The sequence below is a fragment of the Marmota monax genome, unplaced genomic scaffold (genome assembly GCF_021218885.2).
Source record: "Marmota monax isolate L192 unplaced genomic scaffold, Marmota_monax_Labrador192_F-V1.1 WCK01_AAM20220418_F8-fsc00154, whole genome shotgun sequence".
Classification (NCBI taxonomy): domain Eukaryota; kingdom Metazoa; phylum Chordata; class Mammalia; order Rodentia; family Sciuridae; genus Marmota; species Marmota monax.
This window is the reverse complement of record NW_026691933.1, coordinates 1,959,975-1,984,233: the sequence shown is the minus strand read 5'-3', so window position 1 is coordinate 1,984,233 and position 24,259 is coordinate 1,959,975. Positions and strand designations below refer to the sequence as shown.

The 24,259-nt window shown below is 40.9% G+C and overlaps 2 protein-coding genes across 2 annotated transcripts in view; one reads left to right on the top strand and one right to left on the bottom strand.

Annotated features, from left to right (window-relative positions):
• Positions 1-20,263, top strand: part of Lypd1 (LY6/PLAUR domain containing 1) — a 28,828-nt gene extending 8,565 nt beyond the window's left edge. The window contains exon 3 of the mRNA XM_046451543.2: positions 20,028-20,263. Within this exon, the coding sequence (XP_046307499.1) occupies positions 20,028-20,263 (236 nt within the window). The remainder of the gene's footprint in view (positions 1-20,027) is intronic.
• The window catches only part of Gpr39 (G protein-coupled receptor 39), a 198,469-nt gene continuing 193,033 nt past the window's right edge, over positions 18,824-24,259 (bottom strand). Inside the window, exon 2 of the mRNA XM_046450476.2 lies at positions 18,824-21,200. Coding sequence (XP_046306432.1) covers positions 20,686-21,200 — 515 coding nt within the window. The 3' untranslated portion in view covers positions 18,824-20,685. The remainder of the gene's footprint in view (positions 21,201-24,259) is intronic.

Sequence of the window (24,259 nt, the reverse complement as noted above, 5' to 3'; positions counted from 1 at the left end):
TGGTTTAGATTAACCACAAGAATCATTAGACACATGGATGTGTAGTCCTGATGCCTGCCACTCTTGTCAGCAATTCCACCTGCCGGTCCGCACACCTGGCCCCACCCACAGGTCATAGCCCTGAAGCACCATGCCTGTCAGAGCCTAGAAGGACCTTAACCTCTCTTGTCTACCACTTTCAATCCATAGATGACTTCACTATGGTGCAGTTTTCTTTCCTGAAGGTGTGATCATCTTGATTCCTTTCCAGCCTCAGCCTACCTGCATTTAGTTATCTCTCAGTTAATCCCTACCAAGGGATTAATTCACTAACTGGGTTAAGACTCTCAACCCAGTCATTTCTCCTCTGAACCTTCTTGCATTGTCTTACATGTGAGCTTTTGTGGGACACCTCACATTTAAACCATAACTACTTATTTCCTCTTGAAGACTAAGCTGGTTTCTCCCTTCTTGTTTTCACTGTATATTTGGGTGTAGGGGTATAATTGCCAATGGGAGACGATGCATTTTCTCCCTTGGGCACTCTGCAAGAGGCCATATCTGTAACTTAGAAGCTTCTATCAAATCTGGGATGAATGAACCTATGAGTAAAACAAAAATTGTGATCTGTGCCATTAATTCTTTCTAGATGAGATAAACTTTGGACTATGGCTACATTGTGATTCAGAAACTGTTTTCATAGACCAGAGCTGTAGGGCATGTTCTCTTATTAATAAATTGCTTCCAAATTTCTGATGGCCTCCAACACTACAAAGCAAAGCAGGAGATGGACTGAATTAAGTGTTTTAGTTAAGGTGAAACCTTTGAGAGTTTGTAATAAATTGCTTTTTTTAAAAGGATGCGTTAAAATAGAATAGAGCAGCAATGGTTCAAGACGTTGATTTCAAGGGTTTTATGACTTTGCAAACCATGAGCAGGACTCACATGCGAAAGTGATAAAGTGTTGTATTATTTTAAGGAAGTTGTGATACTTGGTCCAGCGCATTTCATTTCTCACTGGACATGGACAATAGCTTTTTATGTTTTTCTATTTCTTGGACTTGTTCATAAGCGTGGTGGAATGACTAGAGACAGTGCCAGAGGCGGGTGGTGCCAGGCGTGCGGCTCTGAGCCTGCCGTAGTCGAGTGCGCTGCACACGGGATGAATACGAATGTGCACAGCAGTTGACAATGCTCTCCACCGAGACTTCTTCAAAGAGCCATCAGTGAAGCAGTTGTATTAAGTGATACCAGGCACTAGGTTTTATGCATCCTTTCACTGCTTATGCAAAATCTAGCAAACCACTTGGGTCTCTGGTAACTTAAGAAAACCTGTTCCAAATCACAAGAAACTAGGCAGGGTGATTAGTTTTCCACCAGTTAAGACATCCAAACTGGGAGTGTGAAGGGGCTCAGCTACACAAGGAGATTCTGTGGAGAGTTTCAGTGTCTTCAGAGGGAAAGGCAATGGGTGGGAGCTGCAGCTGGAGACAGATGAGTTAGCTAACTTCCTCTGAAAGGCTGGACAACTTCCTATTCAGCCTGTCACTGGCTGGTGGAAGGGAAAGAAATACAAAGCAAATCAGAAGCAGCTGTTTGGCATAAGAGTACGTTAAGATGGGGAGAGCAAACCAACCCCTGTGAAACCTGAGTCTGTATGAAAAAAACAGCTAGGGGCCCTGCTCACCTGCACCCTGTTGGGAAGCATCTCTAACAGTTCCTAGAGTGGTGACAGGGAACCTAATAGAAGGATGTGCCAACAAGTGCATCTTGGTTCAGTGTTCTCCAGCCAGCAATTTGCCTAGTGTCAAATCCTTTTTGCATTTTAGGGTATATTTTTATAACCAAATTGAAGTATGTCTCCGTTCACTAGGGCCTGTTGATGGTCTTCATTTCTGTACATGGGCTCCTGGAAGGATGCTTGCTGTCCAAGCATTTTTAAATATTATACCAGAAACAGAGGCATTCAAATCTTTAACATAAGAAAAAAATAGAGATAAGTGGAATCCATCTTTGCTTTTTTAGTTAAGATGGAAATAACTGACGAATGCCTCTGTCCTTTAAGAAATCTGAAATATAATCCACACCCAGGATTTTCAAATTTGTCAGATTGCTTTGAAGGATGACCTGGCTTCACTTTGAGTACGAACGTTTTCAGGAAATGGAGACGGGCGTGGGTACACAAACTCTACAGCCAAGTTAACTTGCAGGTCAAGGCAGTTGGGGGACCAGATCAACGCCAGCCAATCTTATCACCAGGAACTCTTACACCAATGTCAGCCCTGATCATGAACTCCATTGGGAAGAAACAACCCCTACCCTCATATAATATATTCTTCATTCCAAACCTGTGCCTCCTAGTCCTCTGCCATACGGGGAGATGCACACTGAAAATACCTCCACAAGACTCATGCAATTCAGACTTTCAACTTGGGGATGTACTACTTTCTAAACCATTTAGTTGAAGCAAATTAGACCACAAAGGAAAGGAAAAAAAAATTTCTTTTTTTTTTTTATTCTCCTGCTGTTTTACCCTTATACTATTTCACCAGGCTCCAAGAATCCAACTAATTGCTTGTATTCTTTCTTCCTTTATTTTGTGTGTGGAACCGGGGGGTGCTTAACCACTGAACCACATCCTCAGCCCTTTTATATTTTGAGACAGGGTCTTGCTAAGTTGCTTAGGGCCTCACTAAATTGCTGAGGTTGGCTTTGAACGTACAATCCTCCTGCCTCAGCCTCCCAAAGGCCCTGAGATAGGTGTGTACCACTGTGCCTAGCTAATTATTTTTAGTCCTGCCCTTTTTATAGAATATTATTAGTTATAACTGTCATGATACTGACAAAGCCTGAGTGCTATCTATTCTAAGGGCTACAATAGCCCCTAGATATCCAGAAACACTTCAGTCTATACCTTCCATTATAGAAGAATCAACCAGCTCTTGCTATCACCAAGTCCACTTCCTTTTTTTTTTTTTTTCATTTGAAAGGGTTTTTTTTTTGGGGGGGGGTGTATCAGGAATTGAACTTAGGGGCACTCAACCACTGAGCCATATCCCCAGCCCTATTTTGTATTTTTTATTTAGAGACAGGGTATCACCAAGTTGCTTAGCACCTTGCCATTGCTGAGGCTGGCTTTGAACTCACGATCCTCCTGTCTCAGCCTCCCAAGCTGCTGGGATTACAGGCATGCACCACCATACCCAGCTTTCATTTCTATTTTTGCCTATACCCTGGATCTTGCTTCCTCTGTAATTGAAGAATGCTTTTGACTGTAACAGGGGCTTAAACCATTAAGACTAACTATCCCCTTATTAGTTAGCTAAGGGGATAGTCTACAAGGAGTGGGCATTAGGGTCACTTCCATAGCACAGTGATGCCATCAAGACCCAGAATTTCTCCATTTTCCTGCTCACTTTTACATGCATGGTGTGCTTTGTACTGAAGCTAAAAGGCACAAAGCTGACCACTATGTTCCATCTGAAGAGACAGCACTAGGGAACCTTTGTCTTCACCTTTGCCTTTTAATGAGAAAACGGGGAGCTTTCCCAAAGTCCTCCAAAAGAATTTTGCTTATTTCTTCTCAGATCATTATCTCAAAGCCACTAGAAGCTAATTTAAGATTGGGGATTGGAGGGTTAACTGTCAGTGCCTGCCAAATCACCTTTTAAGACATTCATGCACAGTTGAAAAAAATTGGGTCACAGTGCCTCCAGGGACCCCAGGAGACAGGACATAGATAATTTCCTCTCCCAGATGTTATTTGCTGTTTTGCCTAAATTGAACACTGAAATGCATAGTCAAAGGACCTTAATCCTGATTATGGCCACATTTTAGAAAGGAAGAAAATACGTATATATACGTAATGTCCTGAAATTTAGCACAAAATATTCATGACTTTCTATAAATCTCATTTCCCTAAGTGTTGTGATATAAACTTATAACTAAATTTTAGTTTGACACTATTTCCTGAAGAGGAAATGTTCATGGTGACAAATGTAGGGTTGCTTTGGGTTAAATGTTTAGTTGTTCTTGGTTCATTCCATCTGAAACCCTCATGCCACCAAGGACTCTATTTTTCCTTTGGGTAAATCTGTATGCAAGATATTGATTAGGAATCTTTGGACCCCACTCTGTTAATGTAATCGTTTGAGAAAAATAATCAGAAGAACATCAAGGTCAAAAATGCAAGCTCATGTCAGGCATGGTGCACACACCTGTAATCCCAGTGGCTGGGGCAGGAGGATCACAAGTTCAAGACCAGTCTTAGCATCTTAGCAAGACCCTGTTTCAAAAAAAGGGGGGGTGGGGCTGGGGATGTGGCTCAGTGGTTAAGTGCCCCTGGATTCAATCCTAATACCAAAAGAAAATATTTAAAAAGGGGGAAAAAAAAGCCTAGTTTTATATAGTTTTTTAAAGGGCACTGTAATACTGAGATAATAAGTCATAAACGTCTGCTTCCTCAATCCCCCATGACAAACTGGAGAACAAAGACACCAGCCAAGGAAAAAAATAGGTGACAGCACAGAAACCTTCCTGGCTCAAAGAGTTATAAACAAGCAGAGAAATCCAGATTAAATGCAAGAGTAAAGTAAAACTAACAATTGGCATCATACATTATGGGTTGGTTGTTTGCTTCCTATAATTAAGTTGGCATCAGTGGTTAACAGCCTTGAAAATTAAACTCAAAAACAATAACAACAACAACAACAAAAAAAAACTTCTGAAAAGGGTAATCAGAGTCTTCTGCATAATGAACTTAGCACACCCAGTTACAAGGAAAAAGAATGCGTTCTTGGGGTAGCTTGTTTCCTGTCTATTTGGTTGTTAGGACTGTTTTAATATATGTGTTTATTTTTATTCTTAGGGGTCATTGCAGCCCCAGGGTGCTAGTCTCAATTTCCAGTTCCACCTGCTAGGCAAAGAAGGGTCAATGGGCCAGCATCAGTATGGATGTGCAGTGCAAAGCTTGGCAATATTTTTTTTTTGGCCTTTCTAAAATGAATTGTTAGAATTCTTGTTTGGTTCCTGTGGCCATCTGCAGCTCAAATGGAGGGGGACTTCTTTGGCCTTTCAATTTTTTTACATCCATGGCAAAGGAAAAGCACTTAAGAGCCAGCCCACAAAATTGTCCAGAAAAGAACTACCTTCCGGGTCTCCTCTCTTTATGCCTGATAACCAGTGTCCATCATGGTGATAACATGGCAAAAAGATAGATAAGCCTCTTCTTCCTGAGTTTTTGTCATTAGAATGCAAAGAATGTCAAATTTTCTTACATGGTATTCTCTAAAGGGGAAAAAAAAATACTTGGGAAAAGATCGAAGATCTTTTTCCTTGCCATTTCTTTCAATGCTCAGTCGAAACGCATATAGTTCATTCCAATTACCCTTTCCCAAGCATATTTCTTTGAGGAGCTCTTCCTAGTCCTGCGTAGAATATTTATTGGGATGTGATCATAACAATAGTACAGTAAGTGTTGGGTATTTTTCAAGTAAAGACAGATTAATCTCACTCCCAGACAGGCATTCATACAAGTAGCAGTTTACCATAGAAGTTGGACTTTAAGCTGTATTGCATATGGAGTAAAAAGTAATGGACTTTTAAAGGCTCTGTTTAGAAATTCCCATCTTTGTACCAGCAAAGAGAGCAGAAGCAAAGTAACCTACTAGAAAATTTGAATGCATGATGGTCCATAAAGGACTTTTATGCCTCCATTTTAATTGACCATTGGGACAGAGGTTAAAATGAGAAAACTAGAAAAATAACTTTCAAAGGCTCACAGGTTGTTATAGAATTGTCATCCCAAACTCTTTGGATGGTCCAAAGTCACACATTTTGAGTGAGGCTACAGATCCTCTCAATCCCAATACAGGTAAGGGATGCTCAATACCTCTACCAAAAATAGTTTTAAATGGCCATTGTTTGATTCTCAAATTCCAGGGGCTATATGGAGTAGATTAGTTTAGATGATGCTTCCTAATCCCCCAGAGAATATTAATTTCTAAAATACTATGCAAACTGGGACATATGTAACTTATTGGGGTCTAATGATAATTCTAAAATTGTCAGACTTCTTTTTCATTCAGGCTTTGGTGAAACTGAGAAATAAACCAAGGAACAAGGCAAATACAGCCAAAAATATCACTGTTGTAACCAAGAAAGACTAAGATGGAGGGAATAGCTTTGGAGTGAGATATTGGTTTTTGAATTAGCATCTCCAAATTAGCTGGTCTACCCAGTAACAGATAAGGCCAGATAGGGGAAACATCTTGCCCTGAGGAGCAGAGCAGAATATCTCCTGAATATGAATCAGTAATTCTAAAGAAGGGAAAAGTATGGGAGGAACAACATGTTCAGTAAAGTCTACCCAAAAGTAGCAAAGAGATATGTTACTCCACCTACATTGGGGAAGAGAAAATAAAGATGGAGGGAGGTCAGGAGTTACACTAATTTAGTTCTCTTCGTATGGAAGGAAACATCAATAATAAGGGAGAAACATTCCCCAAGTAATCTTCCCTAAAACCCAACATGCTGAACCCAACATGCATTTTGACAAGGATGTTCAGAAGTGATATGCCCTTCTCATGCCATCTTATCACCCAAGCCCTTTGAGGCAAGAATAAAATAGGTAAATTACATGTCTTTTACCTACACATGGACATATACACTCCACTGGTCATCAACATGGGCAGTAATGAACCATTCTTTGTGACAGCATTTGTTAGGATATGTGTAACACAGAGCATATAAACTTGTCCCTCACCTGGACCAATGACTTTCAAAAAAAGTCCTTTTTATTTTGAAATGATTTGAAACTTATAGAAAAGTTGCAGAAATGGTGCGGTTTCTGCATACCCTTCATCAAGCTTCTACGAATGTTAACAATGTGTATATCAGTATTTCAATGATCAAAACTAAGAAAATAGCACTGGCATATTACTATTAAGGAAACCATGCTTCCTACTAGGATTTCCCCAGTTTTTCCTTTACTGGTCCAGGGTCCCACATTGCATTTCATTGTCATGTCTCCTCCTTCTCCTCTAATCTTGAACATTTCTTCATTCTTTCCTTGTCTTTCATGATCTTGACATTTTTTAAAGAGAACTAATCAGGGTTTTTTGTTTTGTTTTTTTTTTGTTTTTGTGTACTAACCAACCCTCAATTTAGGTTTGTCAGATGCTTTACCCTGGTCAGTCTATTAATCAGAGTTCTCTAGAGTAACAGAATCAACAGGAAGTATAATTATATAAAGGTGATTTACTAGGTTGGCTTACAGACCACAATGGACCACAATGGCCATCTGCAGTCTGGAGAGCTGGAAGTACCAGTAGCTATGGAGTCTAGGGGGCTGAAGCCTCAGAACAAGAGGGATCAATGGTTCTACCCTTGTCTGAGAAAGAAGGCTTCTGGAAACTCCCTGGAGAATCACTGGCAGAGCCCACTTTGGAAGAGTGAAGGAGAGAGAGTCTGATATCCTCAGATGACCAAAGCAGCCATCAAGAACCCCTTTATGAAGAATCAAGCTTGCATCTGCTTCTTCTTCCTTGTTCCCAACTTTTATTCCATCCAAGCCATTATCCTACTGAATGGTGCTGCCCACACTTAGGGAGAGTCTTCATTTCAGTTGTCTATCCCACATGTCAATCATTCCTAGACACACCTTCACAGACACACCCAGAAGCCCCTTAATCATCAGCATCTCTTAATCCAATTAAGTTGATAATTCAAATTAGCCCTTACAGTCAGACTGAGGCTTTTGCATTTTTGACAAGGATACTCAGAAGTGATGTGCCCTTCTTATGCCATCTTATCAAAGGGTACTTGCTATTAGTATATCTTATTACTGGTGATGTTAACCTGATTATTTAATTCAGATGATGTCTGCTGGGTTTCTCCATTGTACAATTAATAAATAACTTGAGATTTTCCCTTTACAATTAATAAATAACTTGAGGGAGAAAATTTGAAACTATACAAATATCCTGTTTCTCCTCAAACTATGCCCATAATTTCAGAATTGATTATTCCTATTGTGTCCTAATCTTAATTTCTATTTACCTCATTTCTTTTATATTTATTCATTGGAATTTTTCTGTAAAGAAGAGATGTCCCCTGCTTTCCATTTATTTATTCAACCATTTATATTGGTATGAACTTATAGACATTCACTTCATTCAATAGCTTATAATACAATATTATGATTATTTATTTTATTGCTCAAGTTGTTTCAGCTTTGTCCACAGGGTGGTTGACCCCTATGACCATTCAACATGCCCTTTAATTTTTTGAACATGTCTTTTTTTGGCACAAGATATTACAGGCTCATCTCAAATTTCCCCTCCCCAACTTTGCCTATTACTTTTCCCCAGTAGCTGTTTCTTTTTAATTATAAACAAATGAACAAAGAAACCTCAACCAAGGAAGCTGATCTTTCGTAGTCACAGGCTATTGGCTGGCACAATCAAAATCAAAGAATTCTCTCAACACTGTCTTCTTATTTCTCACCATTTTACTCTGTTAGGTAGTTTCCTTGCTCTTTTAAAAGGGTAAACTAAAGCTCATAGAAGTCAAGTGCATTATTCAGAAAAGTAGCCCACGGAGAATTCGAGCCCAGGTTTGTTGAATTCCGATAGAGTTCATATTCTTTCCACTGGGTAAGGAATTATTTCAGAAGTAAAATGAAATAGGAACATGATGTGGTTCAGTTTCCTCAACTCCCTCTTTATAGATGAAGAAACCGAGGCCAATACAGGAGAAGATCAAGACTTCTGGAAGTCCAAGAATTTGATGGGAGAAGTAAATGGAAGACTCTGCTCTTCAGGGAATTTAGCTCAGAATTTCTTTACATTACAACACTGTCAGTAATCCTTCCCATTTTGTTTTCACTGATAAAGCTGTTGACAGCTTCAGCTCATTATTGAAACATCCAGTGCTTACTTAATAACCAAATATCATTGCCTGGTGGATTGCCAGCAACCATAGCTGGGATTTTTGAGGCAGAATAGTTATTTGGACAAGTCAAGAAATAACGCATCAAAGAATGCACTGAACAATAGTCCCCTTTACCACCAAATACCTTTTTAGTAAGTTACATGGCCGTTGCAGCTCCAGATTATCTCTTGGACAATATAAATTCACCTGAAAATAGTTTTTTTCTAAAAGAAACAAACTTATTGATTATTTTTTTCTTACTTCTCATTGTCAAGTATGATGTTTTTAAGGAGACTTAGAAAGCCATACAATTCCTTAAAGTGCATCAAAAAAAATTCCAGCTAAGCACAGTGGGGGAGAAAGTTACCACACCTACTATATGTGGCACATTAAAAAATTCTTCTGTTCTGAAAAGTAGAAGAGAGAACAATGGAGCCCAACCCTCTGGAACCAGCAGGGTTACAATGAGGACATTACAGAAAACAAGGCATGCTGGAACTTTTGTGTTAGACCTCCTTAACTGACACAGCTTCTGAATCATACTAGAAAGGACTAGACAGGAAGTCAAAAAGAGAAAGACAGGTGCACTGATCAGAACCTCAGGGGAGGCTCTGCACAGGTTTTCCTGCAGGGTTTTGGTTTAAAATAGAATAGCACCATAAGACATCTAAATGCTAGTTTTACTCAACAGGCCTGCATCCGGGCCATGCTGGGAACAGCCTTCAGGTCGTGACTCCAACTTTGCCTTTCTTTTTCGTTCTCCCCTGTAGCCACTGCTCTGCATTCCTGTGGATTCTGAACCAACTGCAGGGTTTGGACCTGCTCTGAAGAGCAGGCTGCTGCAGAGACAGTTCAATGAAAATACATTTTAAAATAAGAGAAGGTTCTATAAACACTGTGAAACTTGCAAAGGCCTTTGATAGAGTAGCCTTTGAGTAGACACACATGGAACTCAGAGAGACCTTTTTTGAGTTTGTCCCAAAGCAAATGTTCCAAACTGTTGGTGGCTTCCCTCATATAACTGCAGAAGAAAGACTGAGTGGAAGGGGCAGTTTTTACAATGTAACAGTGATAGGATTTTGATAGAATAGAACGAAGGTCAGCAAACTATGGCACTCAGGCCAAATCCAGCCCATTACCTATGTTATGAACTGAATCACGTCCTCCCCAAAATTCATATGTTGCAGCCCTGGTCCCCAGTGTAATGTTATTTGGAGAACGAGCCTTTGAGAGGCAATGACGAGGTCATGAGGGTAGGGCCCTGGTCTGATGGGATTATTGTCCTTATAAGACAGACAAAAAGGTGCCTTAGCTCTCTCTCTTTTGGCACGTGCGCATTCACACATGAATGTGCACACAAAGTCACGTGAAAACAATGAGAGAAGGCAGCTAGTTATCAACCAGGAGGAAAGCGTTCACCAGAACTGAATTTCTCTGCACCTTGATCTTGAACTTCTAGTCACCAGAACTGGGAAAGCATAAATTTCTTTTAAGCCACACAAACTGAGATATTTTGTTCTGACAGCCCTAACAGAAAACTATAGCCTGTTTCGGTAAGTAGTTTTATTGCAACCCACCAAGTCTACTTGCTCCCACCAGAATATCGGAATACAGTAGCCTTGACAGAATATCCTTTGACCTGCAGAGGTCAAAATTTTTATTATCTAGCCCTTCACAGAAAAGCATGTCATCCCCTGGAATTGAAACTGTATGCAGTGTGAATTTTAATATCCCAGGAGGATATCATAGGGCTAAAGGGAAGAAACCACCTTAGTGAGCAGTTGCCAAATTAGCACTGGCCTGATCCTCACCTGGGCCGCAGGAGTGGCCCAGATTCCTCACCTGGCTGCTTACTGATATATAGTGAGGTGCATACCCTCAACAGTTGAAGTCTTTGAAAGGCAGATGCCTGGGGCCAGGGGAACCTATCCTCCAGTGAGCTGATAAGGCAGGTCAGCCATAACAATCGGGTAGAAAGGAAATGACTGAGGAAGTGCCAGCCAGGACAAAGATGAAGAAGGAACATCCTCACCTCTTTCTCCATGGCTGCAGCTCCTTGGGGTGTTGGAGGCTTCCTGTTGTTCTTCCCTGCAACAGAGGGGAAGCCAGGTCGAAATGCAGAATACAGTCTTTGCTCTGAGAAGACTTCTTGGAAAAATTAAAATGTGATTTACAGTCTATGAACTTTTGGTATCTCAAAGAATTAATTTGGAAAGTTAGTTCAAGTGTGTCAGAATTACCTGTGGGTTCTGGGGGTCTGCATATTTGAGGAATGCCCAGGTAATTCTACATGTGAATGTCTGAGAGGCAGCACCATTTGAACCCCTCTAGCGTGGTGGAGTTCTAGCACTGCTCGTATCAGGAACTGGGAGCACCTTCTGGCCAGCCCCCTGGTGAAGTACTAAATACTTGGCAAAGTTCCAAAGGTTTGGGCCAAAGGGATAACACCATGTCAGTGTTCAGTTCATTAAAGAAACATATAACCGTTTGCTGCCAGTCAGATCAACCTTCAGGCTTCTGGATCAAACTGCCAACCTAAGAAAGATATTCCAATTCTCATTAATGTGAAATTCCAAAGCTGAGACTCCTCTTGAGCTCAACTGGCTCTCAGAAGGTTGTTACAGTTGCTTTTTATTCTGCCTACTCCAGTTGTGGTGACCTAGCTGTATTAGGAGCAAGTAAAAAGAACTAGACTCAAACAAAGAGAAAACACCATCTTTCTTCTTCCCACTTTGTAATCAATAATTCAACCATGTAAAGCAAGCCCGATGCCTGACAGAGTGCTCACTGCAAAGGAGACAGGGGCCATCCAGCATCCACATCAACTTCTAAACCCTCTAGCTTGCTCTCTCGCTCCTTCTGCACCGTCTCCTGGTTTGGCTTTTGTCATCCTCCATCTCAAAGCAAAACCAACGTGTCTGCTGAGATGTGGCCCAAATAGGATCCAGGAGGAAAAGAGCTAGAGTGTGTAAGGCTGGGGTGGGGGGAATAGAAGGCAATAATTTTAAATGTTAAGTAAATCAATCAGTGATTGTTGAAATCACTGTCCCCTCTGGGCTAAGCACCCTGGGGTGTGTAAATGCAAGAGCTAGCCACTTGAAAGAATTAAAGGCATAAGTCAGAAAATGTCTCCTGGGCAGAGATGATGATAATAAGAACTATAGCAGCAAACACCTACTTTGTGTCCAGCACTTTTCTAAAAACCTTACACATAATAAATAGTTCATTTAACTTGGAGGGATCATATCTGATGTTTGTAAAACAGGAGAGACATACCATGGTGTAAAAATGTATTTGAGCATCTACTTGGTTGCATTTCAGTTTAAATATATACATTAAATTCCAGAGGATCCAGTCCCTATTTCCTTAGTTCCATATTCTACCTTTTCAGCATAAATCCTCCATAGTCTAATTTCAGAGGTCCCGTGGAACCTGTACAATTGCTACAATAAATGAACTCCCCTGGAACTAACCACAGTATTTCATTTACCCTTTCCTTCATTCCTTGGCATGCCCCTCATTCACAGCCTAAATAAGGCAGATTAATAGAAATGAGTTCCTTGGGGAGAACCATGTGTGGTAATTTTGAAGCAAGCATGCATAGCCACCCATCTAAATCCAAGAGCCCCCAGGAGGCCATCACCTCTCTAAAGACTTAAAGAGGATTAAAGTTTTAAATGCTGGGTGTCTTGATTAATTTGGTGATAGCGGGTGGTGTGTTGCATGAACAAACATCTGGTCTACAGATTAAACCTGTGAGAAATGACTTGGCATTGATGGGATACATCTCTGCACCCCTACGGGGCAGAGCAACAGGAGCAAGTCCAAGCGGGGATTAGCCCAGCCAAATTTGATAGACAGCCCTTCATCAACCAGCCGAGCCTGCTGGCCGTGGGTCTGAATCTCCATTACCAAGATCAGAGCCTCTCACAGCTCTGCTTGTGTCAACCTATGCCTGGAGACTTGTTTTACTTCATGTAACCTTGCTACTCAGTCCCCACCAACCGAGGAATAAAAACTCCCGCCACAATTTGTCAGAAACACACACACTGTCATGGGAACACCAGACCCCCTTTAGATTATCCTCCTCCTCCCTTTCATTCACTCATTTCTTCTTTGGATAAATACCATTGAGTCATTATGTGCCAGGTACCATTCTAATTGCTAGGGCTTACATTCTACTAATAAAAATATTCCAATAAAGTGTCTTAAAATATTAGAAGTGATTAAGAGAACAATCAAATGGGAGTTGGGGTTATAGGAAGCATCCCTCAGCTCTTTGGGGAAATCTCCAGGCGTCTTGCTCTTGCTCTTGGTCATTACCTTCTCCTGCCCTAACCCAGCAGTGGTGGGTGACAGGTTAGTCGTAAATGTTCAGAGGAACCCACCTGTGGCCAGCTGCAGCCACAGTGCTACTGAATTGATGCTGAGCCATGGTGCCCTTCACCAAACCCATCTAATGTTGTAGGGAAACCTCATTTGAGAGGCTGGGATGCATTCTGGCCACCATGATATGGACCTATCTGTCACCCTAGTTGCCACATGCCACTGCTGTGTTCACTAAGTCTTAGAGATTGCCGTAAGGAAACTCACTGGGTTTATAGTCATCAATTCTATTAATTTGTAATTTACAGATGCAATCCATCTATGAATATATTCTTACTGTAAATCATTCAGATATCAAAAATGGTTCTTGACTATTATCCATCCCTAAAAGGACTATGCTGTTTAATACATAGTTTTCTGGACCTCTTGCTCTGATTTTGCTTAGAAATATAAGCTCACACACTCAGATATATATACACATCCCCCTACCCAAATCTCCAGAAAGGGTATGATGTTACTTTGTGTTTTGTTTTTGTTTTGTTACATAAATGGTATATTTGAATGTCATTTGGAACTTCATTTTTCTATTCAGTGAGAACTTTCCAGATCAGTATAGAACTCTGCAATTTCCTTTTCACTGTTGTTTAACATTTCATGGTATAAATGTACCCTTTTTCCTGTTAAGTATGTGAAAGTGTGTTTTGTCTTGAAGAGTAAATGCTGAGGAATGGAACTATTGGATGTATTTTAAATTATTATTGGGCTGGAGGTTTAGCTCAGTGCAGAGTTCATGCTTAGCATGAGCAAAGCGCTGAGTTCAGTCCCCAGCACCACATAAAAAATATATGTGTATATTATACATTGTTTCAATATGCTGATATATATACTCCCATCACCAGTACTTGAGAAGGCCCTTGGGGCTTTCACTCACAAAACTTCCTCCCTCAGGCCCAGCTCTGAACTCATGGAGGCTGGACTAAAGAAAAAACAAAAAGACATACACAAGTCACCTTGCTCTGTGATCCCAAGACTCAGGCTTTAGGGCACTCTGAGAGTGTGTTCTTTCCCAGGAGCCTCTGGTGCACACAGCTAGAAGACCCTGTGCTACACTGGGAAAGAGAATCCATATGATTAAATTGCTCACAGGTTATTGTTTATTTTAAAAGGTCATTTTTAAAAAAGGTACTTTATCTCTATGGTCCTGATTTTAAGTAGTAATTAAAGTTAACAGATGTGTGTGTGTGTGTGTGTGTGTTTATCCCAACTCTATGGTTACCCAGTACCACTCCTCAGAGACAGCCATTATTATCTCTTTATTGTGTATTCCTTCAGAAATATGTATATGTAAGTAAAATATGCATGTATGTGTATAACTTTCACCATTTTCCCCCAAATGGATACATATTTTTGCATAGCAATGTAATAGAAGGCTTAAGAGTGTAGATTCTAAAGCCTGCTTCCTGTGTTCAAATCCCAGCTCTACCACATATTACCTTTATGGCCCCTAAGCAATTAAATGCTGTCTGCCTCAGTTTCTCCATTTGCAAAGTGAGGATTATTGCTAGAGTTATAAAAAGAATAAATGGGTTAATATTAAGACTGTATCTAGAACACAGTAAGAAGCATAAATTTATTTGTCAGATAGTAAAAAAAAAAAAAAAGAACAAAATAAGGAAGGTAGCAAGGAACTGTCCAGTTGCACTTTGCTTTTAACAAAATATCTGAGTTTATTCCTCCTTCTTTTACAGCTGGGTGAAATCCTTTGTGTGAATAGGACACTGGGTGTTTTCCAGCCTCCCTGGTTAAGGGTAGAGTGATCATCCGTTCTTTTTCTTCTCAAAACCACTCTGATGAATAACCTGGTTTATGCACGTGTGTGAATGTCTGCTGAATAAATTCATCAAAGTAGAATTGCTGGGTCAAAGAGTATGTGCATCTCATAATGTTGATGGCTGTCGCCTCTTCACCTTTGTGGCATTTACAGCTGTTTACCCTTGTGAACAACAGTGTGGGAAAGGGCCTGTTTCCCAGACCCCTGAAAACAGTGCTAACGAGTTTTTTGATCTTTACCCAAGTGATAAATAAGAATTGTATCTCCATGTGTTGTAATCTGCATGTCTCTTTATGATGAATGAGAGTGTGTATCTTTTCATATGTTCCAAAGCTCTATGTCCTTGTCTGCAAACTGTCCTTTTGCTTTCTCCGTCTTATAAATGTGTTATTATTTATTTATTCCTCACTGACTTATTAGTTCTTATTCATTCCTTACAGATTTCTAGGACCTTTTACATATTAAGGAAGTTTGCTCTTCGTGATTTGAATGACAGTTACTCTCCCTGTCTTTTCACTTTTATTTAGGGAATTTACCAGACAGATATATTAAAAATTGTTTTTCTGGTCTAATTTATCAATCCTTTCTGTAATGGTTTTTGGGGGTTGTATCATAGAATAGCCTATATACTACTCTTCCATGATAAAAGATTTGCATACAATTCCAAAGGATCTTTTAGTACTTTTATGGTCTTATTTTTTTCCCCAACATTTAAATCTGAGATCCACTTGGCCTTTGTCATGATAAACAAATGAGTGGTAGAACTTGTCATTGTTCTGTATTCCTACCTGCCCTTCCACTTAGTGACATATTCCCTTTCAGCTGGACTCATCAGACACATCTCCACCCTTTTTGCTTTAGATTCCCTCCAGTGGCTTTCTACGCACACCCCACTATCCCTGGCTTCCATATGCCAAAGCCTAATGGCATTTTCTTTAAGCTCCCTGGCAGCTGTATGATATCTAGTCACCTACGTCTTCTAGGACAATCCTTAATATTCCCCAAGACCACTCCTCTTTGTCCTCGGACTTCCTCTTCATTTCCAGGTGCTTGCTGAAGATAGAGTTCACTCTGAATGCTCACCTTTCTTTATGTGAAGCCCTGGGAGAGGTCGCTTTGCAGATTCCAAATGATCAACCTCTCTGCCCCAGCCTCCCTACACAGCCGCATCCTACTTCTCAAAGGCACCATGTCATCTCCACTAAGCTCATTTCAATCAAAAACATGAGCAAAACACATTTCTGTTTTCTCAAAGTCCTTTTTAATCTGAAATTCCCCATTCCTCCTGCTACAATATTTCCTACCTCTTCCTTCTACCACTGCCACAGTTTAGTTTCAGGGTACTTTTTCATTGTTGTTTATGAATATCTCCATCGCCAGCACCTACATACCTGTGCACTGGCCTTTTGTGAAGTGAGAGACCTCTTTTTCTTTACCCATGATAAAGATTTATGTGAAGAACAGTATGTAATTTCTCCACATAGGCCAACTCCACTCCTGACCCTCCCTATACACCTTCCTCCCCAATTTCTTTCTTTCTTTTTTTTTCTTTACATTTTTTGTTTCTATTTGGTTATATATAACATTAGAGTTTATTTTGACATAATTTAAAAAGCATGGAATATAATCTACTCAAATTCAATTCCCAGTATTTCCCCCTTTCTCTTTTCTCCTCCCTCTTTGTTCCCTTCCCTTTACTCTACCGATCTTTCTGCTTTTTGCTTTTGGATTTTTTTTTTCTCTTTTTGGTCAGTGTCTTTTGGATATACATAATGTGAGATTCACTGTGGTATATTTATGTACGTACATAGGAAAGTTAGGTTAGATTCATTCCTCTTCTTCCCTTCTCTCTTCTCCCCCAACTCCGCCAGTTCCCTTCATCTAGCCCACAGATCTTCCTTCTTTTTTTGAATAAATTCCTCCCTCTTTTCCCTTTTTCTCTCTTTCCCTTATTTCCTTACTTTAGATGAGTTTCCACATATCAGAGAAAACATTTGACCTTTGGCTTTGTGAGGCTGGCTTATTTCCCTTAGCATGATAGTCTCCAGTTCCATCCATTTACCAACAAATGCCATAATTAGAAACCTCTTTAGTCACATCCAGTCTCACCCAGAGCATCTCTAGCTATAGTTTCCAGACTAGGACTACTTCCACTTTGGAGGCCAACAGTTGCTTTCAGACTCATGGCCCTGGCTCACAGACAATACACTGTCTGCCAGCAGACCCCTTTCTCTCTCTTTCTTCATCTTAGAACCCAGGAAATGCCTCTCTTTTCATTGAGCGCTCACCCTCCTCCTTCAGAAAGCCTTTTTGTGGTATTAGTATCAGTTCATGAGTCACCAACTTAAGAACTTGCTTCTGGCCACAGACCTACCCTCCTCATAACATCTCTTGTGAAGACCAATTGTTTCTGGTTAAAGACATGAGGGTCTCATCAGATGTACAGATTTTGGCTTTGCTGGTTCTTCTCTTCATAACCTCATGTTCTCTTTAACCTATCCTGTCACTGACCCATAACCCTACAAAGTTCTGCTCAAAAATAAACCTCCAGCAATGTCACTAAGTAAAAATGCAAATCGAAGAATGGCACATTGGGTGTAACACCATGGACACGTGTGCGCAAGCACACTCTATTTCTCCTTAGATACCGTGTGTAAATATGCAGAAGTAGGCATTAAAAAGTGGGACACCAAACACAATGGCAGTATGCCTCAAAGGTGACTGTGGAGGCCCTAGGTTTGGCAGTGGTGATCAGGAGCCACTTTTTTTTTTTTTAAACCTTAGCCTGTTTGACCTTTGCTACAGTGAGAAATATATTCAGTCAAAAAATATATTTTAAATTCTTTAAAATTCACTTAAATGGTAGAAGTTCACTGTAGCTGAACTGGCAAATGACAGTGCTTTTAGAATTTTAGAATAAAAAGACCGTAAGTAAAACTTAAATTTCCTTAAAAAGTGGGGGACATGAATAGAAAATGTAGAGAATACTTGAAGCATATTCCTTAGAAATCAAACAATGCCTCCCACACGTACACATACACACATCCTCTGTACATGGGCTTCATAGTGCTAGAGCAGTTACCTTCCAGGATTTTCTAAAAGTGTTAGAAAATCAGTCCTTACAAACATGTAGTTATAGAAAAAAAAATGACATAAAATTGCATGTTTTAAGGCAATTCTAAAGCATTTCTTTACCTCCCACTTTTAAGTTTTAGGCAGTTTGACTCTTTACTATTTCTACACACCCAAAGTGGCAATTCTCATAGAGGAGGGAGCCCATGCCCAAACTATACCTGCGGGGAGTTAGTAGGAAAAGAGACCCTGCTACTGGTGGGATGTGCCGAGCGGCCAACAGGCTGAGACCATTCACTTCCAAGTCCAGCATCAGAATTAAACATTATCTGTCAAAAAAGGTAATTCATATAAAATAACCACACATACCCCAAACTGTCTTCCTAATAAAGTCATGCCTCGCCCCCGCCACCCCCACCCCCCCAAACTCCACCATTTTCATGGCCATTTGGCTGTCTACTGTGCTGGCAACAGAGAGCCAGAATTCCAGGTTCAAATCCCAGCTGTTCCACTTTCTACTTGTGTGACCTCAGGCAAGTTGCTATACCCTTGGCTACTGGCCCTCAGGCCCCTGATCTGTACAGTGAGGTGGGTCATAGGAACCTCTATTGGAGGGCTGCTCTTGGTATATGTTAGTCAGCTTTCCATTATGAAGCACAAAGATGATGAACTGAGATCATCAGCTTAGGCAAAGGAAAGATTTATTTGGGATAACAGTTGTGGAGGTTGCAGACAACAGTTATGGGCCAATGGATGACAAAGCAACAAATCACGGTAGGGGGCATGTGTAGGAGCTCCATCTCATAGCCAGGAAGGAAAGAAGAGGGAGGAAGAGGCTGAAGTTCACAATCCCCCTTGAGGGCATGCCCTGGGTGGCCCAAGACCTCTTTCTTACAAGGCCCCATTTCTTAAAAGTTTCCACTACTTCCTTGTAGTGCCTTGTTAGGAAACAAGTCTTTACCATGAGGGCCTCTGACTGATGCTTCAGATTCAAACTATAGCATGGTAGTGAATGAACTAGGATATTGAAGCCATCCGAATAGTGTCTGGAATCCAGGAAAGCCCTTAGATAAACTTATTATTTAATATGAGTGGACTTTTGGCTTTCAGAAGTCAAATGATTATCTAGGACACCCTAATTTGATGACTGCAGTGCAGTTGGACAGAGCACACATGTTCCTTCAGTCAAGCCCTCCAGTCTTCTCAGGAAGTTCTTTTTTTATGCCCGAATGGCATGCATTATTGAATGCCAGCTTTTTGATGCCAACTTGGCAAATGACCATTTATCCTAAGGGCAGAGCTTCTTCCTCCCTGAGGATGAAGTTGTCCTGGGCACACTGTCAGCCAGGCCACCTCTCCATCAAATCCCATGGACCATCACCTCTGGGAAAAATCAGGCCTGTGCAGTAGGGACTGGATTTATATTCCTTTTTGGGATTTGGGTTTTAGTCAAAGAATTCTAGGATATAATAAACACACAGTTGAGAGCCAACTCTCTTTGGTCACCGATAAAGTAGTAACAGCTGTGTGTGGTCCTCCTGGCATGAGATATTTTGAACCAAAAAAGTAAATAAAAATCTTTGTGTTGAGTACAAAGTATGAACACTAGCTTTAAAAAACAGGCTTTGATTTTTAACAGCTTTTTATTCACTGGTGTTGGCATCTAAAATACCTTTTGGAACAATTTTGTCAAAAGTAGTGAAATAATGATTGCCTCTTTCACCATAGGTCTTGTGTACTTGGGGAGTTCGGTGAAACAACCCTTGGCACCACCAAGACTCTGGGCTGTGGGAGGAGTAAGGAGGAGCCTCCATTTGAATTTAGGCTCAGAGGGATAACTGTCCTTTGGCCAACACCTTAACCCAGCTCCTTTGGGTCTGTGTTGCAGGGATCATGTACCGCAAGTCGTGTGCATCGTCAGCGGCCTGTCTCATTGCCTCAGCCGGGTACCAGTCCTTCTGCTCCCCAGGGAAGCTGAACTCAGTGTGCATCAGCTGCTGCAACACCCCTCTTTGCAACGGGCCGAGGCCCAAGAAAAGAGGCAGTTCTGCTTGGGCCCTCAGGCCGGGGCTCCCCACCACCATCCTGCTCCTTAAATTAGCCCTCTTCTTGGCACACTGCTGAAGCTGACAGAGATGCCATCGCTACCTGCATTGTTCTTCTGGCCCTCGCTCTTCCACCTCCCCCACCTCTTCTGAGTGTCCTTTTATTCTGGGTAGAGAGGGGTGTCTGTTCTCTTTTCGTTCATTTGCAAATAATGAAAGAGCTCCCTGTAAAACACTTTTGTAAGCTCTGAATAAATTCAGTCGGACTGAATTTTCAATGTGTACTCAAGGGAGGGAGTGGAGCAGAAGTGCAGCACCCGGGTTCATGTTAACCAGCAAGGCAAGGCTGGCAGAATCAGCCTTTAGAAGCCGCTAAGGTGGGCATCTGCCTTTCCACGGCTGCTAGCTTCCATTCTGTCCCGGATGGGGCACAGTTTATTTTGTGACTTGCTTTCGTGGGGGAAGGGCCAGTTCCCACTCAAGGTTTCCTTGTTTGACATTTCACACTTCATGCTCCTGAAAACCATTCTCGACAGCAGAATTGGCTGGTTTCGTCTCTGAGTTGGGCTGTGGTGACTCCTGACTCAGTTGCTGGGGATTAGACTCAGACTCCGGCTTGGCCTCACTTTGAAAAGTGCTTAAGAAAACCTTGTTAGTTCTCCTTGCAGAAGAATTGCGCTGGGAAGCCAAGAAGATGAGCGGGCTGCGGGCGGAGCGGGCGCTGTCGGTGGTGGAGCGTCCGTGGGCGCGCAGGCGCTTCTCCTGGTTGGCATGCTCGAGTGTCAGGTGGCAGCGCAGCACCTGCCCAAACACCCTGCGGAACTGTTGCGAGGACACGTTGTACAGGAGAGGGTTGACCACCGAACTGAGGTAGAAGAAGGTGTCGGAGAAGGGTAGGAGGATCATGTATGCCTGGAAGTAGGACCTGGTCCAGTTATCCTTGGGCTTGGCTGCAGCCATGATCCTTCGAATCTGGTTTGGCATCCAGCATACTGCTAATGTCACAACGATCAGCCCTGAGGAGGAGAGAGAAAGAGAGAGGAAGAGGGGGAAAAAAACAGCATGAGAACAAAAATAAATAAATAAATAAATAAACAAACAAACATAAAATATTTAGCCCCTTGGTTCTGTGCTTACTGGCCAGGAAATGGTACCAATTTTTCAATGTTGTGCTTGACAGCTTCTTTTGCCACTAGCAAGAGAGAATTTAACGCTGTTTCAAGCTCGGGGGAGTTGGCTGTGTTAAAGACCATTAAATGCTTTAGACAGTGTATTTATACCTGTTGATGCCTGTTAATTTTAAGAATGTTTTCATTGTTGCTTGTGTATCCAGGAAACATTTCATGTTGTCCATAAATCTGATTTTGTCGTTTTGTTTTAAAGCAACAGATGTCTGCATACTGTATAGCCATATTAGATGAAATAATATTTGTATTTTAAAAGAAGGTCTAGACCCAGTGATGTTTTTAAGTCAAGTGGAAGGAATTTTTCTCTAATGAAGAAGCATATTTAGCAACACCGATTTTGCATTCAATTCCCAAGGAAGCAAAATCGGGGATAGTCTGTCACGGAGAATGTTTTTTGGACAAATGTGTGCTGGCTATGCACACCTATAATTATGATGCTCACATCTGCAACAGCACCTCTGCTTCTTTTCAAACACTTTTAGATAAATCACCTCTTCCACCTTCATGTGGGAAACATTCTCCAAAAATAAAACAAACAAACAACAACAACAACAAAATATATATATATATATATATATATATATATATATTCAACTTTTTTTTTTAAGTTCAACCAGGAACGTGCTCACTGTCTTTGTAGCTCAGTGTCAGCAGCCCAGAACTCATCGGGACCTAGCAAAGGGACACCCTTCAGTGGCCCTTGCGTGGATCAAATGTTGGCTGCATGTACATCTGTTTGCATGTCCACATGCCTGCATAGGATTTATATAATCATTGCTATCTATGATTCTGACAGACACAGAGATGCGATATATAACACAAACAACTAAAATTGCCGTTATCATGAGAGTTGATCTACAGTGATAGAACAAAACAAAAGGAAGATCAGAGAATCTTTTCTAGAGAAATTAAGAAAGCATAGAACATAAGTTCCCATGTAGAGAGCTGATATCTTAAAGTAGTATTTACATTTTCAGGAATGCTTCCTCCCTCTTCTAAATTGGAGTCATAACAATCATAAAAAAAATCCATTTGCATTTTCAAACCTTCTGATTTTCTAGGGGAGTGATGGTCAGCAGTGATTACTTCTTGCCTATGACTGATGGTAAGTATTATAAATAAATGTTCCAGGAAAATAGCCATGTGCCCATGCCCTGCCTGACCATACTGCACACACTTGCCTGACCATCCCTTGCACTGAAGTAACTACCCTAAGGACAAGTCCTCCACAAAGCCTGTCTATCAGCAACAAGGGCCTAGAAAACTCAGCTTTCTTGTTAATTTCCAAGTGTTCTTCCTGTTAGACCTCGGCCTAGTCTTTGAAATATAAACCAATTTGCTTATTTCTTCTCTTTGAATTTGCTACCCTGAGAACAGTCAGTAAATCTAAAAATAAAATAGGCAAAGAAACATATTGATCTGATGAAAAGGCAAAAAAAAAACAGTACCATCTTAAGTCAAGAGTATATTCTGAATCACCTAGTTACAGCTGCTAGGTGAGAACAAAAAAATCAACATTTTTTCTGATTAAAAAAAAAAACTTGCATAAGAAACAGGGAGCTTTTTTCATGACCTTGAGGAGCATGGATGCTTCTAGCCACCTGTGCTATCACACATTAGTTCTTGAGTTTCTGCTCCTTGTTTTCATCCCATGCAGTTCTGAGTGAGTAGTTCCTCCCATCTCATTGTGAGGGAGCTAGGAAGCTTCCCATACCCGGGGAAGCTATGTATCTTCAGAAAGTTTTACAATTTTTTTTCTCTTCCCTGTCACTGTATTTCACAAAACAACTACATGTTATTTCTGAGAATATGGAAATTGAGTTCATGGTTTTAGATATGTGAGATGCTACACTGTGGGAGGTTTTTCTTCTGGTGGCAGAATCTAGGAAGGAGGTGAGAAGCACCTCGTCCTTACCAGGGACTGAACATTGCACAGCTTTTAAAATCAACAGGCAAGAACAAGGAGAAAGAAGGCAGGGAGTGGGGAGTTGGGCAAGGGGTAAGAAGTTAAAAAAAATGCTTCTCTTCTTCCCTGTTTGTTTCTCCTTTCTTGATCTTTTGCTCACACAACCCTTATTCTGTTAGCTTCCCATATGCACTTGTCTGGTCTCAACTGTCCTTGACAAATCACCCCATCAAAAGAAGCAGAGTTGAGTAAAAGGCAAGACCTAGCATCCAGGTAGGAGAAAAGGAACAGGGGCAGATCAAGTGCTGTATCTTGCTTTGCAGTTTTAGCTGGGATAAAAGTCTTGCCCTGAAATTGAAATGAGTTAGTAAGTGGGGAAAGAGCTCAGTCTGAATAAGTAGCAGAAAATAGGGAACCAGATCAGAGATTCTCAATGATAAGAAAAAGAATTCATCTTTCTGAGGATAGAAATAGGTAGACGTGACAGCAAGTACAAACCTGAAGAACAAGCGACACAAGGATCTGAATTAGAAATGAACCAGAATTTTAAAATTATGCATCTGACAGTTCTTGAGATGCAACCAGGAATAATGCTGAATAGTTACTGCGTTTTCTCCATGCCAGTTTCTGTACTGAACACTCTACTTATTTGTTATGTGTTTTTCCTGACATCAACCTGGTGAATTCTGACCAGGGAGGTCAAAACAGAAATTCATTTAACAAATGAGAAAGTTTAGGATCAGAGGAGGTCAGCTGCCCAAATGCTATAGCCAGGATATGGGCTTGCCAGGTTCCAAAATCCACGATATCTATTTTTCTCTCAAAACACAATGTTGTCAGCTTGAAAACTACAGAAGAAAAGCCAAAAAGTAAACCTTAACTAGATTCTACCATGTAAAATGAACATAGAGCTGCTCTGTCCACTGAAAATATATAATGTAAGCCATATATTTGATTTAAAAATTTCAAGTAGTCACATTCA